Source organism: Archocentrus centrarchus, chromosome 6 (genome assembly GCF_007364275.1).
Source record: "Archocentrus centrarchus isolate MPI-CPG fArcCen1 chromosome 6, fArcCen1, whole genome shotgun sequence".
In the NCBI taxonomy this organism is placed as follows: Eukaryota; Metazoa; Chordata; class Actinopteri; order Cichliformes; family Cichlidae; genus Archocentrus; species Archocentrus centrarchus.
In genome coordinates this window covers 21,498,215-21,519,038 of record NC_044351.1, presented here as the reverse complement: position 1 = coordinate 21,519,038, position 20,824 = coordinate 21,498,215, and the positions used below count along the sequence as shown (strand labels likewise).

The following is a 20,824-nucleotide window of genomic DNA, read 5'->3' as shown; positions in this document are numbered from 1 at the left end:
TAGAAGGCGGTGCAAATCCAACGACCAATACCCATTCCTGTTTTACCAATATTTTATGTCTGTACATTATTTCGTAATATCATCGCTACATTTGAAATTCTTTACAATCAAATAGTGTTACGGTAAGTACCAAAATGTTGCATACACACACAGCCCCGTCCGCACAAACATTACTGTGAAGTAAAACGTGCACTCCTTAATTTAGCTTATTTCCTATTGGATAGATTCTGTGGCCACTTCCGTTCGTTGGCGCGGTTGTTGAATAGCCGGGACTTGACAAGTAAAAACACCAAGCAAAACATAATTTTACATGATCTCTACGGTAAGTGACTGCAATAATATTTGATAAGATACATAAGATGTCATAAGATTGACAGTCGGTAAATGACTCGATAATAAGGACAGAGGTTGTAAATCGGCTAGCTAGCGTAACGCTTTACTTCAGAGATTAGCTAAACAGCTCTCGGTGATGCCTTAAAGATCAAATGTTAGCTGTTTGATGTTAACTGGTAAGATCTTTAGGAAATGGCAAGTTAGTTATCGGAGTAAAATGAGGGACGCTGAATAAGGAACTAACTGATTTAATCAGGAGTTCAAACAGGCAGGTCTAAATGAGATATTTGGAATGAAATGTTTAAACAAACCTTTATATTAACTTTCAGGAAGGTTTAGGAGCATGGAAAATAGCAGGGCCCAGTTTCCATTTCCCTTCCAGCCCTATAACATCCAGGAGCAGTTCATGCAAGCCCTGTACAGTGCACTTGACCAAGGCAAAGTGGGCGTCTTTGAAAGTCCCACGGGAACGGTGCGTACTAGTGCATAAGAGAAAAACGTATCTGTGCAGAAGCTGGTGCATAATTGTTTTTGCATAATTGTTTTTGTCCGTTTGTGTTAATCTAGGGCAAGTCACTGAGTCTGATATGTGGAGCACTGAGCTGGCTCACAGATTATGGGGAAAGAAAGAGACAGGAGGCAGCTGCTCTGTTGCAGGAAGGAGAAGCAGCTCTTTCCACTTCTGTCGCTCAGTCCTCCGCAGCCAGCTCCTCAGCAGAGCCGGACTGGATCACTGACTTTGTTCAGAAAAAGGCAGAACGAGATTTAGTGTCAAAGTTGAAGGTGAGTCAGTAAGTAAACTTAAATATGAAATGTGTGGGGAAACTGGGATATTTAACCTGTTCAATCTTTGATTATTGTTGATTGGTTTCATGTCAGGAGGAAGAATTAAAAAGGAAGAAGAGAGAAGAACGGTTAGAAATGATCAGAAACAATGTCCAGCTAAAGTATGCGGTTAAAAGAAAGGTGAGCTATCTTGCACAGCAGCATTTAATGGAACTTTATTTAGATATTAAGATGACTTCAAGTCACTGAATGAAATACTTCATGTACATGTCTGTAGAGCTGTGAAGAGGATGAGGCATTCAAGTTGCTTCAGCTCAGTAAAGAGGAACAGGTGGAGGCAACAGGAGATCAAGAAGATGAGGAGCTTATCATTGCAGAATATGAGAGCGATGATGAGTCGAAGAGCAAGAGCAGGTGAGGAAGATCACTTATTGTGGCTTTGTGTTTTCTGATTAGTTTATGCTTTAATTTCATCTTGGGTTGCAATTCAGTTTAGTCTCAGGGTAAAATTTAGGAATTTATTATAATATATTACAATACAAACAACACTTTATGATGGCAGTTCACTCAAAATAATGCTGGCATAATGCTGGTAATAAGAAATCCAAACGAGAATCTGAAATTGATAAATTATTTCTTTCCTCAGATTCTTTGGAGCTGAGGAAGATGAGGATGATGAGCTGGTTGAAGAACATGTTGCTAAGGTGTGAGAAATTTTTACATTGTAGCTCTAAGAGTTGGTGTCCACTCATGTAAATCCTGAATATAATGAGCATCAGACATCACCCTGATGTAGGCCTGTGTGCTTACACCTGTTTGTAGATTTACTACTGCAGCCGCACTCACTCCCAGCTGGCCCAGTTTGTCCATGAGGTGCAAAAGAGCCCCTTTAGCAAGGACATCAGTGTGGTCACACTCGGTTCACGGCAGGTATACACACACACACACACACACACACACACACACACACAAATGCAAATGGTATATATGGTTGAATCTACTGTGAATATTTACATAAGGATCTTAAGTAAGGAATACAAACAATATATGTACATGTGCTGATCATTTTTTACATGGATCTCTTCATCCTGTTCACTTATTATGTGATTATGCTGTGCTTTTCTTGAAGATGGTTCAGACTCCAGAATACTTGAGAGCTTTCTGTCAATTTAATTCCTCAAAGTCACTTCTTTTTTTTTTTTTGGTGTTCATAGCTGACATTTAAAAGTGTCCAACACCACTAAAAAAAGCAAAGTATTTGTATTTAGTACATATTTGCAGTTTTTCCTTCATAGAAGAAATTTTGGGGCCCCTCCTAAAGAGGTTTTAGGTATAGCTAAAGGAATATCGCCAGCATACTAAAAAATAAAATAAACTAATTTTGTTCATTGCGGTCTCATTTACACATATACATATATTTGTTTATCAAATGGTCAGAAGATAACCCGAATTTTATTTACATAGCTCCAAATCACAACACCAGTCACCTCATGGTGCTTTGTATTGTAAGATAAAGACCCTAAAATAATACAGAGAAATTGCTTTTAATGTCTGCAGACTGATAACTGTTATGTGTGCAGTCAGTCCATTAAACGCTCATTCTAACCTAGGATTCTGATATTAGTTTTCAGAGGATAATAAAACCAAAAAGATGCAGAACAAAATGCAATATACCAGGCAACAGTTATGAAACTGTCTAATTCTGGTAGAAATGCTTTCAGACAGAACTCTCAAGTAGCACCTAATGACAGGCAGCAGTGGAAAGATTGGCCACTTAAATCCTCTACATGATAGAAAAATGAACAAAGTGCTGCTAACAGCTGCAAAATAAATGGCACTCTGTTCTTTGCTACAGGCACCTAGAATAGTCTGGAACAATCCAGTTTGTTTCCATATAGAAGAAGGTGATTTTCTATATGAAATACACAGTATTCAAATACACTATACTTGATACATTACTTGGCATTTCACAAAAACTGTTATTTGTATTCAATCAATAAAACCATGATTTTTGACAGTGACATCAGACACTATCCTGTTATAAAATTCTGCAGAATCTGTGCGTCAATGAAGAGGTGCGACGCCTGGGCAGCATCCAGCGCATAAATGACCGCTGCTTGGAGATGCAGAAAAACAAGCACGGTGAGAGCCATTTTATAGAAGAATTGTACATGTTACAGAAATGATTTTACCCTCGGGCTTTATTGATTTTTATTTATTTTTTTTTTCGTGAAAGCCATTGTCATCTGTTCTGCCATTTTGTAGAGAAGCGTGATCATGAAGAGGGTGTAAAACGTATGCGAGGCCCAGCAAAGAGTGTGTGTCCCTATAATAAAGCTTCAGCACTGCAGCTGATGAGAGATGAAGTTCTGGGGACTGTTCATGACATAGAGCAGCTTCTGAAGCTGGGCAGGGAAAAACAGGCCTGCCCTTATTACGCTACACGTCTCGCTATTCCCCCTGCACAGGTAACTGAGTCGCCGGTGGACTTGACAAAAAAAACCAAAAAACAAGGCACTTGCTTATAGTATGTGTCGCAGTAGATTTGAATTGAGTATGTGGTTTGTGTTTGTTTGTATTGGTGTAGTTGGTGGTGCTGCCCTATCAAATGGTGCTTCATGAAGCTACAAGAAGAGCAGCAGGGATCCAGCTGAAGGGACAGGTGCAATTACATATCTTCTTCCTGCCTTAAAATACAAAAAATAAATGTTTAAAATATCTTGGTAGTATTTAAAAAAAGGTCTTTTTTTTTTTCTTTTCAATCGTACTGTTTGAGGAAAAATCTGAACATGTGACTGTACGATAAGGGAAGTGTTGGGGTATCTGTTACAGGTGTTGATCATAGATGAAGCTCACAACCTTAGTGACACACTGTCGTGTATACACAGTGCAGAGCTTAGTGGAGCACAGGTAAACATATTCTTCTATAGCATGCACAAAATACAGATTTCTATGATGATATGTGATATTCTGACATTTCAATTTTCTGCAGCTTTGCCGTGCCCACTCCCAGCTCAGCCAGTATGCTGACCGCTATAAGTGAGTCTTATAAAAAAGCACTTGCTCAGTCAGTAAATGTTGTCTCACTTTCCTTCTATTTGATGTGCATGTTTCTTTAACATCAGGAGCAGACTGAAGGCAAAGAACCTGATGTACATCAAGCAGATTCTGTTTGTGATTGAGGGGCTTGTTCGGGTGCTTGGAGGTGAGTGTCTCTAACGAGCTTAGCGAGGGTAATAGCGGGACAGTGAAATCAGATTTTTGTGATGCACCTGATCTCGGTATCGCTTGCTGTTATTCTTCCAGGTAAGGTGGGGCAGAGTCCACAGAGCCAGACTACACAATCAGGTCAGTCAATTATAAACACATATACAGTTGTGGTCAGAGGTTTACTCATTATGGGCTTTTAATGATTTGTTTGAGCTGTTTTTCCAGGGTAGGATGATTATACAGCACGCATCTTTAATGACTTTAAAAACATGAATTGGGTACACAAGTTTGAATTTAAATTGCCCGTGTATGTAATTTTGATCGACAGAGTATCAGAATAATATACACACATTACAAATATATACATACACTCAAATCTTTTAATAAGTGGTGATGATGATGATTCTTTTAATTTGACAAGGCCAAGGCCTATTAACTTCTTGTTAGTGATTTTTGATTGACTACAACTGGTAGTTGCCAGCATAAAAAGGATTTGAGGTTTGCACTCATTGGGTTGACAAATACTCAGAATGATGGGAAAATCCGAGGAACTCAGTGAAGATCTAAGAATGAGAATTGTAGATTTACACAAGCTGGGAAAGTCTCTTGTCACCCTCAGATGAGAGGAAATTGGTTCAGATGTTCAAGAACAAGCCAAATGTCTTGACAAATATTGAACTATCTGGCCTCAGTGACAGAAGGTATGTTTGGAGGAGTAAAGGTGAGGCTTTCAAGCTTAAGAACACTGTGCCACCTGTCAAGCATGGTGGTGGTAGTATCATGCTCTGGAATTGTTTTGCTGCCAGTGGTGCTGGTACATTGCACCAAGGGGATGGAATAATGAAAAAAGCAGAGTTCCCTGCAAATTCTTCAACTTCACATCAAATCAACAGCTAGACGACCGTGATCGCAAACACACATCAAAACTGGTTTTGGAACGGCAGCAGACTAAAATTAAGCTTCTGGAATGGCCTTCCAAAAGCCCTGACCTCAACCCTTCCCTTAAAAGCTGGGTCTCTGCCAGGAGACCAACCAATTTACCATTGAACTATACCAATTCTTCCAAGAAGAGTGCTCAAATATCCAGCCAGAGTTATGCCAGAAGCTTTTTGATGGCTGCCTAAAACATCTGGTCTAGGTGCAACTTGCTAAAGGACATTTAACCAAATATTAGTGGAGGTGTATGTGTGTATTTGAGGCTGTAATGTACACTTGACCCTGCATTCAAAATAAATTGTACACCAATTCTTGTTTTTGTTTTTTTTATTATTATTTATTAAAGATGTATGCTGTACAATCATTCCACCCTGCTCAAAGTTTAAATGAATCATTAAAAGCCTAAAAATACCTTGGTATTTCCACTCATGAAGAGTATATGTAAACTTCTGACCACAACTGTAAAAACACACTTCAAGGCAGAAAGTGATAACCTTTATTTTTTTTCTAGGAACAGAGATGCTCACCATCAACAACTTTCTCTTCAAGGCTCAGATTGACAATATAAACTTGTTTAAGGTAGCTGATATTTCTGTTAAATATCACAATCATGTTACCTGCGCACCTCATCTAAACTACAAACTTGTCATTCTTGCTTTAGCTACAAAGATACTTTGAGAAGAGCTTGATCAGCAGGAAGGTAAGTGTGATTTAGGCCAAATGTCTAAAAAAAACGTATATTTCTGAGTTACCTTCTGTAGAATCAAATATATACTAATCCCTGTTTTCTTTCTGCAGCTGGCAGGTTTTGCGGAGAAGTACGCAGGCTCAGGTGTGACACTGCACACACAGAACAGCGTCAACAAGGAGAACCGGCGCACAGAAGGGTTAAACCGCTACCTTCAGACCCTACAGAGCAACCAGAGGCCCGCACTAGGTCAGATGTCACGTGTATCTTGCCACCAGCAAAATTAATATTTTGAAGAATAACATCTTCATTTGAGGCATAGTATGTGCTGAAAGAAACTGAGCTTTGTTCAGTGGAGGACAACCCACTGTACCGAATGAATTAAACTGTCATAAAAGTACCTTTTAAGATAACCCAGCATCCCCACTCACACCCCACAAACAAATACACGAATACATCCCATCAATTAATAATATAAAACCTGATAACAATGCTTCTGAATACTGCTGACAGCACTAATTTCTTAAAGTATTTTTTTGTATCATCACATGTTTTCAGACTTTTAAGGAGCTTGTTCAGTTGGCCTGTTTATAAAGTCACCTGATTAATTTAAGATTGTCAGACTTGAGACCAAGAAGAGCTGCAGTAGATGATATCAGAAAGGATCACAACATTCAGATGCACACTTGATGCTTATATTTTATTTCAGTCTACTACATAATTTAAAGCATGAATTCTTTGTTAAACTGCACTTAAGTTGCATAGGTAGACATTTTTTTTTTGTTTTTGTCTCTGACAGCATGCAACCAAACTGTGGAATCTGGCCCAACATGAAACAGCAGACAAAACAGTATTTCTGATTTTAGTGAGCTTTACCAGCCAAGACAGCCGAGTGGTGTTTTTAACTTATGAGTCTGTATATGCATCATAGGGGAAACCTGCTATAGCAGGACCTACCACAAAGAGGGCTTTGAGTTACCTTAGCAGGTGTGTATAGATCTCTGTGCCTACAGACAGATTTTGTCAGTCAGTGCAATAATACAAAAGTGCAGGATGAAGTCACATTATGTGGCGACACATTATAGTTAGGTGTGTACTTAATGTCAAAATAAAAGCTGATTAGTTAAGTGCCATTGGCGTTGCAGCTGGTGTGATTTCATCTCAAGATTTTTATGTTCTCAATAATTCATTTTTTTTTTAAATTCTTGTTCTCTGTGTGCTGTTCCTTCTGCAGACCACCAGGAGTCTGTAGAGGCAGAAAAAGTGCTGTCTGCATCTCCAATGATGCAGGTGGAGGGTTTCTTCATGGCTCTCACTAACAGCAATGCTGATGGCAGAGTGGTGGTGCACAAGCAAGGTGCTGTTTGAAACACACAGAACAAATACAAAAAAAAAACAGTTCTTATATCAACAGTGTGAAATAATCCTGTTGGTTTATTTTCCAGGTTGTTTGTCAGAGAGCAGCGTCAAGTTCCTTCTACTGAATCCGGCAGTCCACTTTGCCCAGGTGCTGAAGGAATGCAGAGCAGTCATAATTGCAGGAGGAACCATGCAGCCTGTGAGTCATGTTAAATCCTCTAAAAATAAACTGAGCTGTTGCTGTGTATCTTTTTATCTTTCCACTCTAAAGGATGTTATATGTAGGTTTCAGACTTCAAACAAGAGCTTCTGTTTTCTGCTGGGGTGGGAGAGGAGCGAATCACTGAGTTTTCCTGTGGTGAGTGGCCCATTTTATAACACAACAGCACTTTTGTGGAGCTCCTCCTTTTGTGTTTTTATAATGCACGGTCTCCTAGAGACAGATTATCAATATTTCTGTTTATGGGAAATTTTGATAAATGGAATAAATAGAATGCTTGACTCAAATAATGACAGCCTTTTAGGTTGAGTGCTCATTTTCCAGTAGAGTTATGCAGACTGATTTAGATATAGGAATCCTGACCCGAACAGGCACCTGGCCCAGTTGACGCAAGATCTGTCCTGCACTACAAAGCAAGTTCAGTGTGCACAGGATATCTGGCTTCACTTGCCCTGATGTCAGCAAGCAGGGTAAATGGTCACATGAAAGTGGCTGTCAGCCCGCTGTTAACACCGGGTTTCCCAATCTAGATACAAGCTCGTTCAGGCTCGCTTGAAGGGGGTGACAGCATATAACCAATCACAGCAGAGTGACTGCTATTACAAAGGAAGATAAAACTACACTATGGGAAAATTATGAAGAGGTTACACACATAATAGAGTCTGAAAGCAACACAGCTGCTGCAGATGAATCAGTGGTCTCAGTCTCTAACAGGAAAAGTGCTGTGTGAATCTGTGCACGCATTAAGCACTGTTCAGCCTGGAAAATATCTACTATATTAATAAAGTTTAGCCTATTTGAAGCTTGGAGGGAAAGCCAGCAAAAATGCAAAACCAGAGCTCTGCTATTAAAATACAGGAGGTTCTGACAGATTATTTTTTTATTGCTATACCATTAAATGAATATTTAGATGTGTGTAAGACAGTTTTTGTATTTATTATTTCAGTTGCACCCTCTGTGGTGTTTTATGGTCTGAGAGCACATTAAGATTAAATATAAAAACAGGATTTGAATGTAGGTTTAGTATATGTGCAAATTTGATACAAATAGGTACCCTGTTTGAGGATCATATTAATGCTTATAAAACAATAAATCGTTTGCAGCCAAAAATAAAAAAATAAAATAAAATAAGGAAAGACGTGTCGAGGAATCTATATTTAATACTGATGATCATTAGGAAAAGACAAAAACTTCAGATGCTTTCAAAAACCTTCACACCCCCTTACTACCTGCTCTCAGACGTCTGAGGGAATGGTGACTTTATCTTCCAGAGAACTGACTGATCAGTAGGCAGCGATTTTTTTTTTTTTTTTGTACCTTTTGATCTCTTATCTCGAACATAACCTGCTCTGGAGCAGGTTAGATCTGCAGCCTAAGTTACCATGGAGAAGTACCCCAGTAAGAAGCAAAGCACCTTTGTAATATCAAAAAGCCAGTGTTAACCCTGAAGTTACCTGGACAAGCACAAATCCTGCTTCGTAGCACAGGCCTCGCACCAAGATGGGATTAAATCCATCACAATAATTATGTTATTATTGACTTATTTAGAATACTTACATAATTATTGTGACAGACTTGTCCACTTATAGACTTATTGTAAGATGTGTGGGCATGGCCTTGGAAATTTTAACAAGCCGAGCTGAGGGGGAACTCCAAGATCTTGTGAACTAAAGCATAAATAGTCCATGAACTGTACACAAACTTCAGCCCTGCATATAAAACATGTACTTATATGCTCTGGGACTCACTTTGTGACATTTGAACATCACCTAAATGATCTTAATTCACTATTTAAACACATGCAAGTTTTAGGTGTGTTGCATAAGGTGTGTATTTTGACAGAAATATATTAGCATGAGGAATAATGTTTTTATTTTATTGTATTATTGTATTTAACATAATAAACTGAGATTTTTGCCCCTAGGTCACATAATTCCTCCAGAGAACATCCTTCCCCTCGTATTGTGCAGCGGTCCATCTGGTCAGGAGCTTGATTTTACTTTCCAAAACAGAGACTCTCCTCGTATGGTAACTCATGCATATATACTGTTGAATTAAGTTCTTCATTGGCTACAGTAGTATTGTTTGCCTGATGCAGATTTGTATTTGTTTGCATACAGATGGATGAAACGGGGCGCATTCTCTCCAACATTTGCAACGTGGTTCCCGGTGGGGTGGTGTGCTTCTTCCCTTCTTATGAATATTCGAGGAGGATCATTTCTCACTGGGAGGCCAGCGGCACGCTTACTCGATTGGCTAATAAGAAGAAGGTACATCAGCTATTACTGAAAACTACTAAGTGAATACTGTGCCTCATGTTAGTAGTGACACAGTAGAAATCCCCAGTTAGTGAAAAAAGACTTGTCCTGCAGTCTCTTAACCATCACAAACACCTCCTCAGATCTTCCAGGAGCCGAAGAAGGCCAACCAGGTAGAGCAGGTGCTGAAAGAGTTTTCCCGTTGTATCCAGGTAAAACTACACTGCTGACACAGCCGATCTCATAACTAAACTGATGAATGTGGTCATCAGGATTGTGTTTTATCATTGCCAGGTGATGATTTTCTCTTTCATTTCAGAGGTGTTCTGTGGACTGCAGTGGGCTTACAGGAGCGCTGTTGTTCTCTGTGGTTGGAGGAAAGATGAGTGAGGGAATCAATTTTTCTGATGACTTGGGCAGGTAATTCAAGCGCGCCCAAACCAGCAGTTATGTACTGTGTAAAAGTATACCACACTAATCTGTGTGCATTTTGATAACAGGTGTGTAGTGATGGTGGGAATGCCGTATCCCAACATCAAATCCCCAGAGCTGCAAGAAAAAATGTCATATCTTGACAAACATCTGGTCAGACTCTTTACTAACAGCTTCTACTGTGATTTCATTGGAAATGTAAGATTAGAGGGAAGGCGACATGCAGCTCACTGTCAAATCATCATCTTCTATTTCAGCCTCACAGTCAGGGGAGGAGCCCAGGACAAGCACTAATAGAAAACCTCTGCATGAAGGCCGTCAATCAATCTATAGGTATTTATAATGAAGTAACATTACTGACAGCAGATAGAATTTAAAAATACAGTTTTAACAATGTGCATGAGCTGTCCTCTGCCCAAAGGAAGAGCGATTCGTCATCGTGGGGACTATTCCTCCATTGTGCTGTGCGACAGACGTTACTCTCGGCCTGCCACGCTCTCTAAACTTCCCACGTGGATCAAAGATCGCACTACCACATACACAACGTTTGGCCCTGCTTTTGCTGCGTTACGAAAGGTGAGAAACATTAATATTAAAAACATCACCATCATGATTGACACTTTAAATATGCTTTTTTTTTTAATATATATATATATTCTTTTTTTTTCTCTAGTTCTTCCTGGAGAAGAAGCAGAAACAAGTGTAGTTTCTCTCCCAAAGGACTCAACTAACATCTCCCAAATGTTCATGGAGATCTGTGCTAGGATGATTTAAGAATATGATGTGGAACCACAGAGAAAAAGAAAAAAGAAAGACATGTAAAAACTTCAGTATCACACCACACGTTCTACTCTTGTGAGTGCTACTGGTTTAAAGAAAAAAAAGCAGGCAGTTTTTCAATTTTCATATTTATTTTATATTTCACTTTTTATATACTCTATATTTTGTTCTGTTTTGGCCCAGCAACATGTCTAATGAGTGAAGAATGATGCACAATGCAAACACAGGCTAAAGGGGCAATTAACAGTTTTACTCAGGGTTATCAGTCTAGATGTAAAAAAAAAAAAAAAGAAGAAAATGACTTCTCATCTATTTTTAAATTTAGCTTGTTAAAAATGCATTATTGAAACAGCCACTAGACATATCAGGCACAGCACTGGCATAGCAATATGTGACTGATTTACTCCTGAAATTTTAAATATTCATAGAATTCAAAGCAAAGTGTTATGTAATACAAAGCCTGCAGAACAGTTCCATCATCAGTGTTTTGGTTGTTAATTGTTTAGCATGTTCTCCTAAAATTCAACACCAATAAATTGTTTGATTATTTGCATTTCCCATTTTACAATCACTTTTTATAGTATTTCTGTGTTGGAGGGAAATTAAGTCATTTTAAACAACCATATCAAAGGGTACCAAATGCTGTGTTCACTGTCCATTACGCTTCCCAGTCGTCATCGTCTGTTGACTGTGGCGCAGGAAGTGGGGGGATGACATCTGACATCCTGGCAAATGCGCCAGAAGGACCAGTAGGAGCATCGCCTGACTCTCCGCCCACTGGACCCTTACCAGATATGCCTGGACAGAGGACAGAGGGCATTATGCAAATCCAATCACTACCATCAGTATATTAAATCTAATTTGATATAAAAGGGTCCTCTAACCTTTTCGTCGCATGGCGAGTTTATTGAAGAGATCAGACATAAAGTCTCCACCACTGGCAGCCACTCCGACTACTGTTTTAAACAGAAAAAAAAGACAGGGAGTAAATGAGTAATCATGCAACCAGTATTTTTTAAATTTGTAATTGGAAGAGATTATGGTCTCACTAATTCCCCAGTGGTGCTCTTCAAAGTGAAACGTATAATTACAAGACTTTTTTTAATCTAGTTATTCATTCAAGGCAGCTCTCTTAAAGAAGAAAAAAATGTTAGGTCACAACCTGGTGATCGAACGACTAAAGGGTAGAGATATGCTGTCTAATGTTAGGTCATATAGTTTTTAAATATAACTGTACCCAGTATGCCTGATAATGTGATAATGAGGCTGGGATAAAACTGAAGCCAAGCAGCCATTGATTAAGCATGTGTGATGATCACAAACTCTCATCCTAAAATGCAGTGCGACACACTGTATAAACTCCTGGTTGAATACTAATTAGGGGCTGGTCACGCTCTGCCTTGATTGCGTGACTTTCTCATCATTGTCAAAGCTGTGCTGTGTAGTCATTAATAAAACATGAGCAGAACCACATCCCAGCTGAAACTATCTGACACCTTGCTCTTGCTCCTTTTGTTTCTTCTTCTCCAGCTTGCGTTCCTTAACATTGCGTAACTTGGCCTTGCCGATGCCCCCAGCATTGCGGATAGACTCCAGCAGGCTGGCACGGCCATCTGACGGCTGGACCACCTCGCTGGGTGCACCAGCCACAGGACCTGTATTTAGAGGAGACAGTCAGTCAGTGCGGTCTGGGGTCAATCTAATTTAAGAAAGTAAATGTCATTTAGTCTGTGTGTGTTCCCTTGTGTGTATGCATAACTGAGGGAACAGGTTTTTACCACTTTAAGAAACCACTTTAAGGTTCACTCCAAGTCAGCAGTGTATGGCCTGTACAAGATTACTGACATACATAGATGTGGCAAACCTGAACTTGGTACTTGGGACTTTTCGGTGGAGCTGTCTGCAGGAGGAGGGGGTGGGGGTGGTGGTGGAGGTGGAGCTGATACAGAAGCTGCGGGAGGAAGGGAAGGCTCAGGGGGAGGAGGGGGAGGGGGAGGTGGTGGAGGCGGTGTGCCATCAGTTTGGAGCTGAGTTCCTGAAACAAATATGAAATATGACAGATTGCAATATAACACCATGGAAAAAAATATATTTATGTAGCATCTTTTGAGATCAGACACAAAATGCTTCACAGGAAAAGGATAAAGAGACACAAAATGATTGAGATAAAAAAAAACAAACAAACGCTTGTCAGGCTCATCTAAAGAGACTCTCCACAATGAAAAATATGTACCTGGTGCATTGCTCTCCTCAGAGAAGGAGGGCAGCTCTGGGATGTTGTGTGTGGGTCCCGAGGGGGCGAATCCAGGCCCAAGGTCTGCACTGTAAGACAGGTCGTCTGCAATACCTGGCAGGTCTGGCAGGTAGGACGGCACATCTATCTCAGGCACTTGACCCAGGTCTGGCACATAGAAATAACTCTCTGCTATCTGTTAAGAGAGAGAGAGGGGGAAAAAAAACCCAAACATATTAAATGTATGACTTTGGATCCTTTATAGAAAAAAGTTAAAGTCAGAAGGTACCTGTCTCTCCAGTTGCTCTCTTTTTGTAATGGACAGAGGAGCATCAAATGGTTTATCTTCTTTTTCTGTCTCTAGTGTTGTGTGTGTTTTTGTCACTGCTCCCGCCAAAGGATCAAGAAACACATACTTCTTATATCTTTTTTTTTTTTTTTAAAAAGACACAAATGAAAACATATGAGAAAAGATTTAAATCAGTCGGTATTTACAATAAGCATCTGCGTCTGTGCTTGTGTGTGCAGACTCACAGATTTTCTGTGGTATTAAAGAGTAAAAGAGAGCTGACAGATGAGATGTTACGCGGCAGACTGCCCAATCCTTCTTCTGTCTCATCCTCAGTCTTCTTCTTATTTCTCACGCACACTGGCAAATACATTAACTTCTCCTGAAAGGAAGAAAACCAGACTTGGAGTGAGAGGGGAGAACGGGAAAATGTCAACTAAATTTTGATATTGTAAATGTCATCAAAGTGCTCCAGCGCACAGGTGCACACGCACAAAAACGACAATACCGAATTATATGTTCGGGGACATTGCTTCTTGGGGGTGTGTGTGTGTACTGAATAATGCATTTCTGCATTAAAACTGCTGGCACTATTTTCATTTATTTTTCTCACCTAGTCAGACAAATCCACACAGATACACAAACACTTGCAAGCACAGGCAGGAGAAAATATTCTTTTTATATATTTTTTTCCTGTTAAGTTTCCTATGACGGTGAAAGAAAAACAGTGGGGTTTGCTATAAATAATGCAGGAACTTGTGTGGAGCAGGCACACACACACACACACACACACACACACACACCACTTGGAGAGGAAAAACAGAACAAAACAAAAAACAGTACACACAATCTATTTCTCTGTGCAGCGAGACATACAACCGGGCTCTGATATCTCATCTACAACACATACAGTATGACAAATTCAGCTGTGAATGTGACTTGTGTTTAGTTAAATCTACTGAAAGGACAGGATGTGCCTGCTGTGGCTTTCAGTGATTGACACACTTAACATTCTTCTACAAGTCTATGTTGTTTTCACCTCCATTTTACCTCCAGAGTAAGTACTAAATTGAGAGTAAAAAGTGACAAAGTGTACATAAAATTGGTTGCTGTGCTCTGCTTTGCAGTATTTTTAAACATATAAAATAACCTAGCAATGTGGCTCTCACAATTTTAATTACAAATCACAATTTTATTGTTGCAGAAGCTTGGAAAGTGCCTGTAAAAATGGGCAGCCTGTTAGAACAGTGCCTCACAGCAAGAAGCCCCCCCCCCCCCCCCCCCCCCCCCCCCCCCCCGGGTGACTCTGAATTGGACAAGCAAATGAAAACGGATGGATGGCCTGTAAAAATCTGAGCTCTTTTTTTCTACATTTTAATGTGTTTATCTCACCTGTAAAGCCTTTTCATCAAAGGGCCGCAGTTTATTCTGTATCCTGTGTCGGGACCGGGTTTGTAAAGAGGGGTCTGTAGCCCCAGCAAAGATAGAGGAGTAGTCCTGGAGTCGATCCGGGGCTGGGTACTTGGCACTGGAGAAAACCTATACACATAAAAAAAAATAAAATTTCTACTTTTTTTTTTCCTATATTGTGTATCAGAACATATAAAGCAAAGTGAAGGTTTGGTGTTACCTTAGTGGCCTTCTTGCTGCCTTTAATCTTGTCAACACGGGCCTGAGCTAGTCTGATCCGGTCAGTGATGCTCTTCAGTTGGTGACGGTTTTTCTCGACACTGTCAGACACCCTGGAAGCAACAACAGCTTAAATATGCACATCTACACACACCGGATAATAGCATGTCAAGGATACTTCATAATCCAATATAAAGGAGTAAGAAACTTGAGACACCTTGTTCCATGGTTATTATATATTCTGCAGTGTCCTGAATCCCCCAAATAAATTGATAAAGCAACTGAAGACTCTCACATTTCATAAAGGTGTTGTATAAGTATCAAATCCCATTCTCATGTTTTATCAGTGATCTAATTACAAATAGCTCATTTTTCAAAAGGTCATATGGCCAAAACTGTTCTGCCCATAAATGTTAATGTTTCCATGATGTCACAGGTAGCACCTCCTCAATTTTCAGGGTGCCAGACAGGACCATCTGTCCTAAAACAGCTGCTGTTTGTTAACAATGCAATCTATTAAATATGACAAAGCTTTTTGGCCCATCAGCATACTTGCAACAGCTGCTGTGATGTCTGCTAACAATCCATTCGGTGCATTATTAAAACCTTTTGTAACTGCTATTTTGTAGTTAATTACTTTTTGCTATCTGGTCTGAGCAAATGCAAACACTAGTGGTGAGGAATACCCCCCCCCCCCAAGGGGGAAAAAAAAAAATCACTCCGTAGTTTGAAAACTTTTTGCCATTTTGGAAATCTGATAAGCTAAAATTGAACAAAGTAACCTTCAAAAAATGACAAATGAATGAAAATGAAAGCAGCCTTGCAGCAAACTAAAAAGAACCTGCAATAACCTCAGGCTCAGTGCTTCTCTGAACAAGATGTGGTGGTAAAAGCTGAAGGAATAAAATAATAATAATACGTTTGTGATTTTCCTGTTAATTTAATATTTAATTCATCTCAATATGTTTGCATTCATCAAAATGTTACACATAAAGGCAAACACTGGACACTGAGTGATTCTTTTTACAATCTAGAGCCAAACACTATGAAGACTAAGTTGTAAACTGATAATTTACCTAACAGTGAAGGAAATCTTCTACTTTGTTGTTGTGTGCAAATGAAGTGAAACGATGCATAAAAGCTGTGTGTGTGTGTGTGTGTGTGTGTGTGTGTGTGGTGGGCTTGCCTTCTGAAGATGTCTGTAGAAATTGTCTCCAAGTACATCAATGCATCTGCTATCTGGTGAACAGCCTCCTCTCTCCTCAGGTCTGGCTGGATGAGAGGCACTGAGTACACCTGGCCCTCCAGGCAGTGCTTCTGTGTCATCCTACAAAACAACAGAGCAACAAAATTGAATCAAATTGAAAAACTGTGTTGTAAAGGCATACTCTGGACATTCCTGATCTTTAATATTGCCAAGAATACCATGCTCAGTATTAAATTTATTAGGGCTCAGGACACTCTCTCTCTGATACACTCTGACTGACTGACTGACTGACTGACACACACACACACACACACACACACACACACACACACACACACACACACACACACACACACACACACTTACTTCACATATGACTCTCACATGACGGCGCTGGAACTTAGGTCATTTTTTATATATATATATATAAATATAGTAGAATGTGGGTTTTTTCCTGTTTCACTTCAGCTGATCAGCGTTTCTAAAACTAACAACTCACACAGCAAATAAATCTGTAGCCAAACTGCTGCAAATGTTTAGGAAATTATATATCCAAAACAGCTGACCCCTGTAATGGTAAATAACCTGACATCTGTCAATGCTACATACATAATATCCGTGAGCACAACCATACCGTTTTACTAGAAACACAGTCTTACCTGACCATGAGTGTTGTTTACTTATTAACGACCATAAAAAACAAAACAAAACAAAAAACACAAAACCAGACTGTCGATGATAGCTACGGAGCTACTGGTTTAGCAAAACAACGATTCCGAACTTCCGCATCCGTGTAGCACGTGACGACTCAGATGGTGTTGCATTCACGAACGCTCTGAAATCTCTGCTTTAGTCGTGTTAGTTGATCACACCCTACGCCTGAAAGACGTCAGTGAACTTAAGTATTGGCTAAGAACAAAAGTAAAAGCAAGGAAAAGCAAACATGCACAAGCAAAAATAATGTAAAAGTCTGATAAAACGAGAATAACAGGACATTAAGCAGCCAAAACGTAAGTATTCTTGGGTTACTGACTTCTGTGTCATTAGTTGCAAGGCATCACGAGACGTTCAATTGTCACTAACTTTATTGTCGCTAATAACAAATTATTGATATTTTGCTTGTTCCGTATTGTTTATTTGAATAGAAATAATGCTGAATGAATTAATGCCACACGCACTGCCCTATTTATAGCCTAACTTAGTTTGCAGTGCCCGTCCGTACGTGGGCCTCTAAAATATATATTAAGCTCGGAAACCAAAACACAAGATGCACACCCTACAATGTTTAACAAAAACACATTCTTAGATTAAAACAAACAAACAAACAACAAAACAAACACACACGCACGCGCAAACCTGTCTGTGAGTGCAATAAATCAGGTTTCTAAACAAAAGCAGCTCAGTACATCTCCTTGTAGCTACCTATAGGGAGCATGCTAGGACCGTGCTCGTGTCTGTGCGCGTAGTGACGCATCCATCCTCCAGCACCTCCCCTCCCCTCCTCCCTCCTGTCACATCTGGAGCTGGCTCCTCTCATCAGGACCACTCAGCGCAGTGTATGTGTGTGTTTGAGAGAGAGCGAGAGTGAGAGAGTGAGGGTGGGAGGAATCGACTGGAGAAGTGGAGACTAGCTCGGTCGGCGCAGCCTCATCCACAACCGAGCAGAATCAAGGAGAGGAGAGCGGAAGGACATCCCACGCCACCTTCTCATCCGCACTCACAAATAGGCTGTTTTGCATCTCTTCTATCCTCCATCCGCGAGTTCAGCTTCTTTTTTTTCCCTCTCTCTCTTTCTCTTCCCTCCTCTTGCTTGGGTAGCCTATGATGAGCTCCAGCCTGCTAGAAAACCCGGTGCAGGCGATTCTGTACCTGCGGGAGCTTACCACCATCGTCCAGAATCAGCAGAGTCTTATCCAGACCCAGCGCGCACGGATAGAAGAGCTGGACCGGAGGGTAGACGAGCTGATCGGCGAGAACAGACACCTGCGGGACGTCAGGATTCAACAACAGCACCCCTACCACCACCACCATCACCATCATCAACACCCCGACCCCAGCTGCCTTCATCACCGCCACCACCATCCTCAGGAGCCCCAGCTCAAGACTAGTCCGGGGTCTCTGCCAGATGCGGCTGCACCAGCACAAGTCGAGGCGGCTCCCGCTGTCCAATCCTCGCCCTCCCAACATATGGACCCAGGAGACATGCAGCTGGTCCCAGCCGACCCATCCACAATTTCACCGGTTGAAAGTGAGTCAGAAAACGGCGGAAGTTGCCCCAGCTGCCGCTCTTTGGTTCCGATGACCCCAACAACCCTTTGTCGGTCCCTGGCCCTGGCCAGGAAATCCGAGTGAGTAGAGAATAATACCGCCTGCGATTCTTTGCATGTATGTGTGTGTCCCAAAATAGTCCAGTTGCCTACATGTAGTGGCTTCTCAGAAAGTAACCCCATAACCCATAATTTCAAACTTCTAGTGCACCTGAATTGTTCTGATGTATCAACTTATGGCCCAAAACAAATTTCATACCTTCCATCTTGTAGGCTAGCCTGATGTTGAAGCCTTAGCGTTTGTGCAGCATTCGTCTTAAACTGTGTAATTAGGCGCATCCACGCGTGCGTGCGCGTGCACTGCAGATTGAGAGGCGTTTAATTAATGAAGAAGGCGCTTTCAAATTTCCAATTTTCAGCTCTGCGTGTGTGTGTGTCGACCAAAGACTGTGCCAGAAGAGGAAGAGGTGGATTATTTAAATGAGAAACTGGATCACGATCACTGGATCATTACATAACAAACAGCTGGAGGCCTATACGTGTGCGCGCGCGCGCGAAACGTACTCAGCGCGACGGTCAGAGTCTGTTTGAGTCAGAAGAAGCTTCACGTGTGATGATGACACACCTCGAGCCGCTGTCCGCGGTGCTAGTTTTCCGAGTTAATTACCACTAGGGATCTATGCGCTCCCACGGGATCTGAAGGCCTCTGATGTTCCCCTGGTAGATGAGACACGCATTGACACAGCTACACACACACACTCAAACACCTCCTGCTTGTCACCAGAGCTTCGTGGTATATCAGCATATCTCCTAATGAGGGAAGACCCACGTTTCTCTCTTTTCCAGTGTGTGTGTGGTGTTCTTTCTGTTCATAAGTTGTATATCAGCAGGAGCCCTGATTGGTCTCTCTGGGACTCCACCTCCACTGAGGGGAGCAACACAGAATGAAGTTGAGATGAGGGGCTCAGAGGAGTGCATAATGATATTAGTGATATTAATCCTAAAGTACAAATGATTATCTGTCGCACCTTACAGTCCCTGCTCCATGTGCATGAGTATATATGTGTAGAGTCCCTGTTGCTCCTCAGGACCCTGTTGTACTTCTTTGACCCTCAGTTGTTCCTGAAGATTTTACTCTACAATGACTATTTATTACTCAAGATTCTCAATTATAATTATGATCGCAATTAACAGGATAGGAAGAAATTACAATAACAATAATTTATTGTCAGTAAAAGAGCTTGGGGCTAGAAGAAGCAGAACATCCCCCAGATGAGCTGGCGGCAGACCAGTTTGTTAAATAGCCCTCCTGCTCCTTTGGGTATTGAAATATGTCCTTGAATGCAACCTTACACCCCTGCTCTCTCAGTGATTATAAGTCTTTTGGATTAAACCAGTAGTCTACCACCTAATGTCTACTTTTGCTTCTGGCAAGCCAAGCAAAGAGGGGGAGAAAAGCTTTCTCATCCCTGTCATTCCCTGTTCCGTCCTGTCTGCATCTGACTGGAGATCAGATCTCCCTTCTGTTACTCCCGTTGCCAGTTAATTGAGAGTTAAGTGTGTGTCTTTGTGCATATGTCTGTGTAGGAGCATGTGCTAGGAGCATGCCTGCCTTCTTTCACACATCCTACTGGATCCATTAATTTGAATATTTACTTTAACTCTGTATAGACTCTTTTTTTTGGACCAACAGATACATATGGACTAGAGTCCTGTTTTGAGTTGGCTATGAGTGTATTTGTGTTTGCATTGTCATTGTTGGAAATACCCATGGATATGCCTATGGGGGAGAGGCAGGATCCTTTCCTCCACTCATTCTCAGTCTTTCTCTCCAGCTGAGCCTCCTATCTGCCCCACTTAGCCCATGGAGCGAACAGTAATCAGCTATTCTCAGGAGGCAGAAAAGCAGAGAGATATAAAGAGAAAGAGAGAGATGCATGTTCAGTCGTTGTCTTTGATGGAGCCCTTGGAGGTGTCTAGAGGAAGGAGCTTGAGGCTGACACTGAGTGGACCACTGAAGGAGAGGGGAGTTGAGAGATGGGGGGAGGAGGGAACAAAAGAGGGAGCAGGAGGGCATTCAGTGTTCAGAGAGTGAGACAGGTACCAGGAGAAAGTAAAGCACAGAAAGAAAAGAGTGAGAGAGAAAAAAAGAGTGTATTTGGGGTAACTGTCCACTCACTCTAGCCGCCTGGCAAAC

The 20,824-nt window shown here is 41.0% G+C and overlaps 3 protein-coding genes across 8 annotated transcripts in view; 2 read left to right on the top strand and 1 right to left on the bottom strand.

Annotated features, from left to right (window-relative positions):
• Positions 1–5: 5 nt before the first annotated feature.
• ddx11 (DEAD/H (Asp-Glu-Ala-Asp/His) box helicase 11) lies at positions 6–11,121 on the top strand. Of its 3 annotated transcripts, none has more exons than XM_030731265.1 (29): positions 6–122; positions 225–322; positions 663–805; positions 901–1,116; positions 1,213–1,299; positions 1,397–1,533; positions 1,766–1,823; positions 1,942–2,049; positions 3,174–3,261; positions 3,385–3,587; positions 3,707–3,781; positions 3,952–4,029; positions 4,112–4,158; positions 4,245–4,324; positions 4,426–4,467; positions 5,777–5,844; positions 5,927–5,965; positions 6,064–6,202; positions 7,188–7,310; positions 7,399–7,511; positions 7,598–7,670; positions 9,457–9,560; positions 9,653–9,802; positions 9,934–10,002; positions 10,110–10,210; positions 10,291–10,375; positions 10,480–10,555; positions 10,644–10,798; positions 10,896–11,121. In XM_030731265.1, the coding sequence occupies exons 3-29, from the start codon at positions 677–679 to the stop codon at positions 10,926–10,928; spliced, it is 2,676 nt and encodes an 891-aa protein (XP_030587125.1). In that variant the 5' UTR covers positions 6–122; positions 225–322; positions 663–676; the 3' UTR covers positions 10,929–11,121. The 3 variants fall into 3 exon arrangements, with proteins under 3 accessions (XP_030587125.1, XP_030587124.1, XP_030587126.1); XM_030731264.1 differs by having other exon boundaries at positions 7,185–7,310; XM_030731266.1 differs by lacking the exon at positions 4,426–4,467 and having other exon boundaries at positions 7,185–7,310.
• Positions 11,115–19,014, bottom strand: wash1 (WAS protein family homolog 1). 2 transcript variants are annotated; one of them, XM_030731268.1, is made up of 11 exons: positions 18,887–19,014; positions 16,340–16,480; positions 15,155–15,266; positions 14,917–15,063; positions 13,770–13,906; positions 13,525–13,660; positions 13,236–13,431; positions 12,867–13,037; positions 12,499–12,657; positions 11,887–11,958; positions 11,115–11,800 (listed from the first exon to the last, which is right to left on the bottom strand). In XM_030731268.1, exons 1-11 carry the CDS (start codon positions 18,964–18,966, stop codon positions 11,661–11,663), a joined length of 1,491 nt encoding a protein of 496 aa, XP_030587128.1. In that variant the 5' UTR covers positions 18,967–19,014; the 3' UTR covers positions 11,115–11,660. The 2 variants fall into 2 exon arrangements, with proteins under 2 accessions (XP_030587128.1, XP_030587129.1); XM_030731269.1 differs by lacking the exon at positions 18,887–19,014 and adding an exon at positions 17,020–17,154.
• The window catches only part of iqsec3b (IQ motif and Sec7 domain ArfGEF 3b), a 34,119-nt gene continuing 31,358 nt past the window's right edge, over positions 18,064–20,824 (top strand). For all 3 annotated transcript variants that reach the window (XM_030731258.1, XM_030731257.1, XM_030731259.1), the window contains exon 1: positions 18,064–18,708. In XM_030731258.1, the coding sequence (XP_030587118.1) occupies positions 18,182–18,708 (527 nt within the window). In that variant the 5' untranslated portion in view covers positions 18,064–18,181. The remainder of the gene's footprint in view (positions 18,709–20,824) is intronic.

Bases quoted from the DNA above. Each gene is read 5' to 3' on its own strand.
- ddx11 (XM_030731264.1), top strand. From the start codon at position 677: ATGGAAAATAGCAGGGCCCAGTTTCCATTTCCCTTCCAGCCCTATAAC. The intron at 2,050-3,173 runs GTATACACACAC...AAAATTCTGCAG, and splicing joins TCACACTCGGTTCACGGCAG to AATCTGTGCGTCAATGAAGA. The intron at 10,799-10,895 runs GTGAGAAACATT...TTTTTTCTCTAG, and splicing joins CTTTTGCTGCGTTACGAAAG to TTCTTCCTGGAGAAGAAGCA.
- wash1 (XM_030731268.1), bottom strand. From the start codon at position 18,966: ATGCGCCTAATTACACAGTTTAAGACGAATGCTGCACAAACGCTAAGG. The intron at 15,267-16,339 runs GCAAGCCCACCA...TGTTGCTTCCAG, and splicing joins TCTACAGACATCTTCAGAAG to GGTGTCTGACAGTGTCGAGA. The intron at 11,959-12,498 runs GTGTCAGATAGT...TGTTTAAAACAG, and splicing joins ACAAAAGGAGCAAGAGCAAG to TAGTCGGAGTGGCTGCCAGT.